This window comes from Sus scrofa, chromosome 1, assembly GCF_000003025.6.
Source record: "Sus scrofa isolate TJ Tabasco breed Duroc chromosome 1, Sscrofa11.1, whole genome shotgun sequence".
Taxonomy (NCBI): Eukaryota; Metazoa; Chordata; class Mammalia; order Artiodactyla; family Suidae; genus Sus; species Sus scrofa.
In genome coordinates, this window is record NC_010443.5 from 161655969 (window position 1) to 161666884 (window position 10916).

The 10916-nt window shown below is 47.6% G+C and overlaps 1 protein-coding gene across 1 annotated transcript in view; it reads left to right on the forward strand.

Annotated features, from left to right (window-relative positions):
• Window positions 1-7193, forward strand: part of CPLX4 (complexin 4) — a 30759-nt gene extending 23566 nt beyond the window's left edge. The window contains exon 3 of the mRNA XM_003121711.5: window positions 5538-7193. Within this exon, the coding sequence (XP_003121759.1) occupies window positions 5538-5765 (228 nt within the window). The 3' untranslated portion in view covers window positions 5766-7193. The remainder of the gene's footprint in view (window positions 1-5537) is intronic.

The following is a 10916-nucleotide window of genomic DNA, read 5'->3' on the forward strand; positions in this document are numbered from 1 at the left end:
ATCTGTTCTGCAAAGAAGTTCCGTCTGTCCTTTTTTCAGATTCCACATGTCAGTGAAAGCATTTGATGTTGGTGTCTCATTGTATGGCTGACTTCACTTAGCATGATCATTTCTAGGTCCATCCATGTTGCTAAAAATGCTGGTATTTCATTCATTTTAATGGCTGAGTAATATTCCATTGTGTATATGTACCACATCTTCTTTGTCCACTCTTCTGTCGATAGACATTTAAGTCGTTTCCATGTCTTGACTATTGAAAATAGTGCTGCAATGAACATCGGAGTACATGTGTCAGCTACCCTTTTCCTCTAAAAAAAAATTTTTTTTTCTTTTTTGGCCATCCCGAAGGCTGTGGAGGTCTCAGGCCAGGGATCAGATCTGAGCCACAGCTTCGACCTACGCCACAGCTACAGATCCTGTAACCCACTGTGCCAAACCTGCATCCTGGTGTTGCAGAGACCCAGACAACCCCGTTGCACCACAGTGGGAACTCCCTCTAAAATATTAATAACCACAGCTACTGTTTGTCCAGAGCTGAGATGCTTACAAGGCCATTTCACAATATGTCTCATTCAATCCGCTCAATTGATGCCTTCTCGGTGGGCATCAAAGTGTAAAGTGACTTGCCCAAGGTCATGCAGCAGGTGAAGGACAGAACCAGTTCTCCTGACTCCAAAACCCATGGTCTTCCCATCTCCTAGGCCACTTCTGCAGGACAGTGGCCTGGGTGGCTGCAGGTCTGGAGCTAGGCCACCCACTAGGATCCAGTGGTAATGAGTGCAGGTGTCCAGGTTTGGTTCCTTCTGAGCCCTAGCCACTCACTAGCCCTGCCTGGTTATCCTATGCCTACTTACAAGGTGCCCATGGTGCAGGCTGCCACCCGGGAAATTGATTCTAGTTCTAAAATCATCATTTGAAGCAATGGTGTTTCTGATGGACAGTCTACTATCCTTCTAGAAGGATGCAGATTGTAGGACACTCTGACCACCGCTGTTGACCACACCCAATGCTGCCTTTAGACTGAACAACCAGAGCCACTTGTCCAGGGCCCCATGCTTTAGAGGACTCTGTCCTTCCTCTGGCCACACTCCTTTACAAGGGCCGAGAAGTCTGCCAGCCAAAGCCACAGGTTTACCCAGAGGCCCCACACCCCTTTCTAGACCACGCCCTGAATTCCCTGCCTCTATGCATTCTGTGGCCTGTCCAAGACTCTGCACTGAGTCTCTCCTCTCGAGGGTACCCTGAGCTGCTGGCCTGAGTACCACTAAGCCTGAAAACTAGGGCAGGGGTCTGTATACTGGGAACCATATACACAAGGCTTCCACTGAAGGATAGAAACAGGGATTGGGGGGGAAAAAGAGGCCCAGGTCACGAGCCAAGGACCTTTATCACTATTCACCATCCTCTACATCCCACAAACATTAGGGAGGGGCTGACAGGGGGTAAGAGAAGCTGGGCCCTCTGGGTAGCACTCCCCCAGAATGGAGGTTCTGGTGCTAAAAGGGAAATGAAGAGACCCAGTTTGCTAGGAAACCCGAGCCTCTGGAGTGAAGGTAGAAGTCATTCCCAGGCCAGAGGGAAGGTGCCAAGAGAGCAAGGCCTTCTGATGGGACTGACCACCGTGTGTAGATCAGGACTATGCAGTGCAAATCCCTCCACACACACACCCCCACCCCACCTTCAACGGTTATTACATTTAGGAATAGCCACCTTTACTTAAAAGCATAATATGTTCCAAGTAATTCAGTTATCACTTATTCTTCTATAACTCTGAGGCAAATACTATAACCTTAAGTTATAGGTAAGGAAATAAAGCCCAGAGAGGTGGTAGAAGGTGCCCAAGGTCACACAGCCTGCAAGTGGTGAAGGTGACTTTCATGCTCAGGCAATCTGATTCTCAAGCCAACACTTGCTCTAGGCTGCATTGTCCCAACAGGAGTGTAATGATAAATAAGTCGGTAGTTAGGAAACTAGAACTGTGTACAGTAAAGAGGGCCTGCACATTCAAGTATTCTTAGGACTGCTATAGTCCCTGACAACGGGCTCACCGTGTCATTCAATAAACATCTATGGTCTGTGGCTACATGGCCGCCGCTCTGCCAGGTTCTGAGGCTTACAGATGGGTAAGTTACAGCCCTTCCTCTTCAAGGGATATGGAGCAGAGCTTCTTAAACTTTAGCAAGCACCCAAATCACCAGTGAGGTTTGTCCACCCTCGCAGCTTCTAAATCCACGGGTCTGGAGGAAGCCTGAGAATGCATTTCTCTCTCTTTTTTTTTTTTTTTGTCTTTTTGCCTTTTCTAGGGCTGCACCCGCGGCATATGGAGGATCCCAGGCTAGGGGTCTAATTGGAGCTGTAGTTGCCGGCCTACACCATAGCTATAGCAACACGGGATCCAAGCCGCATCTGCAAACTACACCACAGCTCAGGCAACACTGGATCCTTAACCCACTGGGTAAGGTCAGGGATCGAACCCGAAACCTCATAGTTCCTAGTCGGATTCGTTAACCACTGAGCCACGACGGGAACTCCAGAGAATGCGTATCTCTAACAAGGTTCTGGAAGATGCTGCTGCAGCTGGCTTTAGGACCCCACTTTGAGAACCACTTCGGTAGCAGCTGTGCTGCTTCAGATCCCTTCTCTGAGTTGGGAGGCAAAGTGAAACACCACTATACTCCCTTCCCCGGGCAAGTAGAAGGAGGAAAAAATCAAGCTGAGCTGGTGAAGCAGGGGCAGGGGAGCAGGGGAGCCCTCATGAGTGGATCAGGTCTCTTTGGGCACCGGCTGGCTGGCTTACTGGCCCTTTGGTTTCTCGAGCTACCTGTCCCTCCAGGCCCATGGCAACTACTCTGTCCAGATTTGAAATTGGTGACACGTTCAGAGATCTTATCACCAACCCAAGAGGTGGGGGTGCCAGAATTCCCGGGAATGTCTTTTCAAATCATGTCCATTTTTATTTTGATGTGTTTATTTTTCTTTTTAGGGCCACACCCATGGCATATGGAAGTTCCCAGTCTAGCAGTCGAATCAGAACTGCAGCTGCAGGCCTGTACAGCCACAGCAACAACAGATCCGAGCCACGTCTGTGACCCATTTAGCAGCTCACATCAGTGCCAGATCCTTAACCCACTGAGTGGGGCCAGGGATTGAACCTGCATCCTCACGAATACTAGTCGGATTCTTAACCCGCTGAGCCACAACGGGAACTCCCAAATCATGTCCGTTTTATTGGGGTGCAGCAGAGAGAACAGGGGTCCCACACTGACATGACCTAAGACTTGCCAGGCACGGTCCTGCTTTCCCTCTCCTCCTGGCAAAAATGCCCAGAGGACCATCTATCTGCAAGGGAGGCAACTTTCAGGGCAGGTAAAAAATAAACAGAAACAGAGGCTTGGCTGGGAGCCCCTGGGGATTAACTAACTAATTAATCCCCACACCAGTTTGACGAGGAACTAATTAATCTGCTAAGCGCTTTGAGGGGCCAAGGCCTGGCCAAGTGCACCAAGAAGCTTCTCTCACCTCAGGAGGCAGGAGGCAATGCTGAGAGTCGCCCTTCCCAGAGGTCTCCAGGGAGGACCTGGCTGAGGACCCTGCCGCCCACAGGCCTCCGTCCCCATCTGCATCAAAAGTCTACCCCTCAGGCTGTTTCTGGAGCCAGCCTTGCTGTCACTCCACCCAGAGAATCAGATAAAGAGAGGTCCGGGGGGAGTTCCAGTTGTGGCTGAGTGGGTTAGGAACCTGACTATTATCCATGAGGATGCAGGTTCGATCCCTGACCCTGCTCAGTGGATTAAGGATCCAGCGTTGCTGTGAACAGTGGTGTAGGTTGCAGACACGGCTCAGACCTGGCGTTGCTGTGGCTGTGGTGTAGGCTGGCAGCTGTAGCTCCAATTAGACCCCTATCCTGGGAACCTCCACATGCCGCAGGTGAAGCCCTAAAAAGACAAAAAAAAAAAAAAAAAAGGAGCTCTGGGGAAGGGCTGCCTCCTGAAGTCCATTGTAGACCTGGAGTCATTGAGCGTCAGAACAGAGAACTCAGCAGGTGCCCAGATCTTTCTAAATTCAAATCAGTGCAGTCCAAGACTAAAGAGATCATTTTTCCCTTTATGTGGTTTTTCATTTTTCCCTTTGGTAACAAATTCCAGGCTGCTCGCAACTACCCCAAGGTGGGCTCTACAGTCTGCTTAGACCTCTTTCCCAGCAAGATCTCAAGATCACTTAGAGCTTTCCTTCCCCTCACTTTTCTGATGCTCTTTTTAATCTTCTGTGTCCCAGAAGCCCACTTTGCCTCACATTACAACCTGATCTCAGAAAATTACATCTGAGGATGAAAACGACCCTTGCCTTTCCCAGAGAAAATTTTCTCTAGATCCTTCTTAGTAACTAAACAAAGGGCTCTGCAGCCTAAGGGTAGAGGGATTTCTGAGACTAAGAGATTCTAGAAGAGCCACACTTAGGAACCCAAAACGAAATTGTTAGGCACCAGTAACATGCAAGGCTATATGGTGGGAGCTCTGAGTTGGAGTATTGGCATGGATGATTCATTTAATAAGCAGGTGCTGTGTGAAGTTCTCTTGTGGTGCAGCAGGTGAAGGATCTGACATTGTCACTGCAGCAGCCTTAGTTGCTGTGCACCAGATTCACTTCCAGGTGACAAGGATATAAGTTTGCATTTGGCACGATTCTGTACCGTGTCTAGTAGAAGGGAGGGAAGGGACAATGACTAAACAGAAGTTACGGAGTTCCCATTCTGGCTCAGTGGTAATGACCCTGACTACTATCCATGAGGATGTGAGTGCAATCCCTGGCCTCACTCAGTGGGTTAAGGATCTGATGTTGCTGTGAGCTGTGGTATAGTTTGCAGACGCAACTCAGATCTGGCATTGCTGTGGCTGTGGCAGTGGCACAGGCCAGTGGATACAGCTCTGATTTGACCCCTAGCCTGGGAACCTCCAGATAAAAATAAAGTAAAATAATTAGAATAAAATAAAACAATAAAATAAAATAAACAGAAGTTGCCACTGAAAAGTGATGGCTGGATCCAGGGAGTACTGTCTGGCCCTGTGAACCCAAACCCCATCTTGCAGAGGGGGCACCAGCCAGGGCCACTGAGTCACAGCCTGGGGCTGCTGGACAAAAAAGCTCACAGAGCTGCCCTGAGGCAGACTCAGTCAAACTTTTAAGGCATCAGCATGACAAAGAGGGATTCTTAAAATTGCTGGATGACACCTCTTTGATTCCATAGGTCTGGCATGGGGCTGGAGAATTTGTGTTTCTAACCTGTCTCCAGATGATGCTATGCGGCTCTTCCAGGGACCACACTTTGAGAACCACTGTAAAAGGGTTCTGAAAGGGGTGTCTCAGCTAGGTCCTGTGGCCTCCACGACCACCCCCAGGCCCAGGATCTGCTGCGAGACAGGGCCAAGCATTTCGCATTCCCTCTATCCTTCCTCAACAGACCTTTATCTCCCTGCCGCTTTCAGAATTTCTTTGTCTTCAAGTGGTTGCTCCATCTTCGTGTTTATTTTCCCACACAGAGTGAAATGGATGAGAACCAAATCCAGATGGCTGGAGATGATGTGGATTTGCCCGAAGATCTCCGGAAAATGGTAAATGAAGATCAAGAAGAGGAAGAAGATAAGGATTCTATTCTTGGGCAGTTACAGAATCTTCAGAACATGGACTTGGATACCATAAAAGAGAAAGCCCAGGCTACCTTCACAGAAATCAAGCAGACGGCAGAGCAGAAGTGTTCTGTGATGTGAGGGGCAGGGTGGGTGTGGAGGAGGGACCAGGTCCAGGTGGAGGTGGCCACTGTCCTGTGGAGTGTTTCAAACCACGTATACCTGAACGTAGTGAGCAGTTAGAATAACCATGAGGATCAGGCTGTCTACAAATACATGGACAACAACTTGGTTGTTCTAAATGTTCCTGGTAGAGGGTTTAGCGAGCACCCTATAGCAGGAATCACATGGTCCTTTTAGTTATACCTATGGTGAAGCATGAACTTTCAGCTGAGAAAGAGGCAGAACACACATCTGCCTAAAGATCCTCAGGACAGCCATGAAGCAACACAAGCCAATGGCATTTGTCTCCGACTTCTTAGAGGGCAAGTTCTCACCCTGTCCAACTATTAGCACGAGTCCAGGTCCCCTCAGAGAAAGATGTGGAAGGTCAGGGTGCCCACAGGGAGCCCAGGCTGTAGGCTCAAGAGCCCATCAAATCTCACCCCACCTCTTACTCCAGCCTCCTTCGTGTCCTTGATGCTTCTGATTGAATTATACATGAAGCCAAGGGGCAGGAGCTGGGACTAGACTTTGCCACTGTTTGCACTGTAGATCATCATTCTAGAGGCTTATGAAGAATGGATTCAGGTGGAGGTGGGAGTTGGGTGTAGGGGCTAGAGGTGGGGGGCAAGGGCAACTAGAAAGTCTACAGCTGTTTCTGCATTCCCTGTCATCTCTTGTCTGAACTTGGTGATAGCATGTGGACAGAAAGGATTGACACATAGCATTGAGAAGTTAAATCATTCTCTCTGCATGTGTCTCTTTCTCTCTCTCTTCCCCACTTTCTCTCTCATCCTCTTCCTCCTTTTCTTGCCCCTCTTCCTTTCTCTCCTCTTTCTTTTTTTTTTTTTTTCTCCTGTGTGTCTCCATCTCACCCTTTCAGACTAGCTTCCAATAAAACATGCAGTCGTTCTGTGCTGCGGTCTTCCAGGTTACAGTTGCAGATGCAGATCCCACGGATACGCAGAGCCGGCTATACTAAGCCATTTTCCATATGGGACTTAAGCATCTTCTTCAGATTTTGGTGTGCACGGCAGGTCCTGGAACCAATCCCCTGCAGATACCCAGGCATGACTGTATACACAGATTTCTTTTGCCTAAGAGTTGCTCTCATTCAAAGGAAATTATCCAGAAGAATTAGAACTTTTACCTCTGGAGCACTTAGAGCTGTTGAAGCAAACCCAACCCAGCCAAAACAAAATACTGTTTTTCAACAAATGTTCACAAAATAAAATAATTCTCAAAGACCAATTTTATCAAGAAGAACCACTCTATCAGAGAAAAGGGAACCAAGACCATGAAGTTAGAGGCTAACCCATTCCCAGAGTTCCCAGAGTTCCCATTGTATGAGAAGTTACATGTTATGAAAATATGTAGGAGTTCCCATCGTGGCTCGGAGGTAAGGAACCTGACTAGTATCCATGAGGACCCAGGTTTGATCCCTGGCCCTGCTCAGTGGGTTAAGGATCCAGCGTTGCTGTGACTTATGGTATAGGTCTCAGACATGGCTCGGATCCTGCATTGCTGTGGCTGTGACACATAGGCTGGCAGCTACACCTCTGATTGGACCCCTTGCCTGGAAACTTCCTTATGCCACAGGAGCGGCCCTAAAAAGACTGTATATATAAAACAAATTATTAGGGGTCCAGAACGTATGGTCCTTGGCAAAGTGCAGCTCTTGGTGGAAGTTCCTGGGAGAATACTGGTACTATGTTGGAGGATAACCAGCCTTGATGTCCTCTTAGTCCATTTAGGCTCTTGCAATAAAATACCAATAGACTGTGTGGCTTATAAACAATAAACATTACTTCTCATAGTTTTGGAGGCTGGAAAGCTGAGATCAGGGTGCCAATGCAGTAGGGTGAGGGCTGCTTCTGCGTTGTAGCATTCTCATTTTATCCTCACATGGTGGAAGGGACAAGGGAGCTCTAAGAGGGTCTCTTTCATAAGAACACTAATCTCATGTGTGAGGGCTCCACCTTCATAACCTAAATACCTTCCACAGGCCCCACGTCCTAATATCATCTCCTTAAGGATCAGGACTCAAAATATGAATGTGGGGGTGACACAAATTCAGATTATGGCATCCATGAACCCCAGATACGGGAACATATTTTTTTTTCTTTTTATGGCCACTCTCGCGGCATATGGAGGTTCCCAGGCTAGGGGTCAAATCGGAGGTGAAGCCACTGGCCTACACCACAGCCACCGCAAAATAGGATCTGAGCCACGTCTGTGACCTACACCACAGCTCACGGCAATGCCGGATCCTTAACCTGCTGAGCAAGGCCAGGGATCGAACCTGTATCCTCATGGATGCTATTCAGATTCGTTTCTGCTGAGCTATGACAGGAACTCCCCATGAACATATTTTAAAACTATACTTGTCTTTTATCAGAACTGGTATGTGAGTTAATGATTGTTTTATAAAAGAAGCCTTAAAATATTCACAATTTTAAAAATTATAAATAATAGATAAGAAGTTTCTGTTGTGGCTCAGCGGGTTAAGAACCCAACTAGTATCTATGAGGATGTGGGTTCCAACCCTGGCCTCACTCAATGGGTTAAGGATCCAGTGTTGCCTCGAGCTTTGTCATTGGTCACAGATGTGGCTCAGATGTGGCGTTACTGTTGCTGTGGCATAGGCTGGTAGCTGCAGCTCAGATTTAAACCCATCCAGGAAACTTTCATATGCCTAGGGTGTGGCCCTTAAAAAAAATAATAGATAAGAGTTATTTTCAGCTCCATGCCTGACTCTGCCCTATAATTGATGGAGTGGGTGGGGCGATGCATGTGACCCTATTTTGTACACTTTGTCGTGACATACATACTAGGACTGCCAAATTATTCCACAGACCAGTTGTAGGCTGACAAAGAAGATTTGCTTTCTTGTCAAACATGCAGCCAAAGAAGCTGAGAAAAATGACTAAATTGGCACTTTGTCCTGACAACCCAAATTGCCCCAGTACCATTTGATCTGGGTCCAAATGGAGTTGTATAACTGCATGAAGACTCTGGCCATGGTTATCTGATCCCTCTCATAGGACAGCACACCACACCACTTTACACCACACAATGCCACGCTGTGGTACATCACACCACACCACAGCACACCAGGCAACAACACCCCATCCATACCATGTCTCATGTGTAGGGACTTGGAGCAAGGAGGGCATGTATTAGGGACTTCAGAAGGCCTTTTCCCCCCGGGAGAGTAGATGTGTCTATGGAGGGAGTCGACTCTTTTTTTTTTTTTTTTTTAAGGGCCACACCTGTGACATATGGAGCTTCCCAGGCTAGGGGTCAAATGGAAGCTGCAGCTACCATCCTATACCGCAGCCACAGCAACTCCAGATCCAAGCCATGTCTACGACCTACACCACAGCTCATGGCAACACCAGAACCTTAACCCACTAAGCAAGGCCAGGGATCAAACCTGAGTAGTCAGAGTCATTACCGCTGAGCCACAATGGGAACTCCTGGAGGGAATCTATTCTAAACTCCCATGCAATAAAGGAACCCCTTCTACCACAGCCCAGTTGAGCCTTATCTGAAAGTGCCCAGCGGTACAGAATTCACCATCTTTTGCTCCAAGGGAATTCAGCCATCACCCTTTCCATTTGTGGACACCTTTAACTATTAGAAAATCCTTTCTTGTCTTAAGCTGAAATTGGCTGCATCTTCCAGCCCTTGGTCATGGTTCTCTTACATGGTGCTTGCTCTACAGCTGCACCTCCCTTCCCACTCAAACCCCACTCGGTTTCCTCTTTTCCAGTGAAGATGGCTCCAGTTCTTTTCTCAGTTCTCATCACACAGAACTAACACTGTTAACACACCAGGTTATCCTGCTCTGACCATCACTGTCCACTAGTGAAGCCAGCCTCACAGAAGACTGATGCTATCACTCTCCATGCCCTGCCCCTGGCCTTGATGCTTGCAGCCATTCCTTTGAGCCAACTGGAGTCAGGAATTAGGATTCTAGAACCACTTCTGCACCGTGTGATCTTGTACAAATCCTTGACCATCTCTGGAAATTCATTATCTCAATAGTAAAAATGAAGGGGCTGGATTACTTTACATCCTATGATAACATGTAATGGTTTCAGGGCAACACCAAATACATATTTATCTTGTGAAAGAGAGCAGATTGGCCCATGGTTACTGTTACAGAAATAGATTTCTGTCCCTTTACTAACCTCATCTGAGCAAAGGGACAGCAGGCCCCAGGGGCAGTGAGGGGACAGGATTTGGGTAGATGCCAGAAGGGAGAAGGGCCTGGACCATAGAGGGCTGCCTGTGGAGGGAAAATCTAGAGGTCCCGAAGGCTTTTCTAGCTCAGTGGAAGGAACCATAATGGCTCTGGGGAGGGGTGTGGAAGAATGAAGTCCAAGAAGACAAGTTAAATGGACTTTCCAATTTGCCAGAAATTAGTCTAGTCCTCGGTGAGATATGCACTCTTACAGCACAGTGAAACAAGACGTCTTCTTTTGAAAGAATATTGACATAGTTGAGCTCAGCCATTCAGAGGCTAACTAATCCAGTTTGCGTGTTATATAAGCACTGCAGTTTTCACTCCTGATGCTAGAAATCTAGCCAAATCACCGCTTACATACAGAACCATCAGAGGCAGGGAGAGGAATGAGATTAAAAATGAAGAAACTGGGGGCTGGTTAGTTTCTGACAACAGAAGAGGATTATTTCCTACTGAATCAACCCTCCTGCAGAAAACACCAGTAACCTCTAGATAAAATATAGAGACACAATGGCCTGAAGGCAGTTTTCCTTTGTTTATAAATTGCATTTGCAGGCATGCTCCAGCCAAGTCAAGTCAATTAAAACTCAGAAAATCTGCACTGTATTAGCTCAAAGAAACCAGCAGAGTTTAAGGTAACACAGCTGTTTCAAAGTGAAAGAGCGCTTCGTGGAAGCGTCACAAGAGAGCAGTTCCTAAAGTCTGTGTGTAAAGTGCATTCAGGATACTGGTTAAGGAGTTCCAGTTGTGGCTCAGCAGTAACGAACCCAGCTAGTATCCATGAGGATCTGGGTTCAGTCCCTGGCCCCAACTCTGATGTTGCCGTGAGCTGTGGTATAGGTCGCAGACATGGCTTGGACCCTACATTGATGTGACTG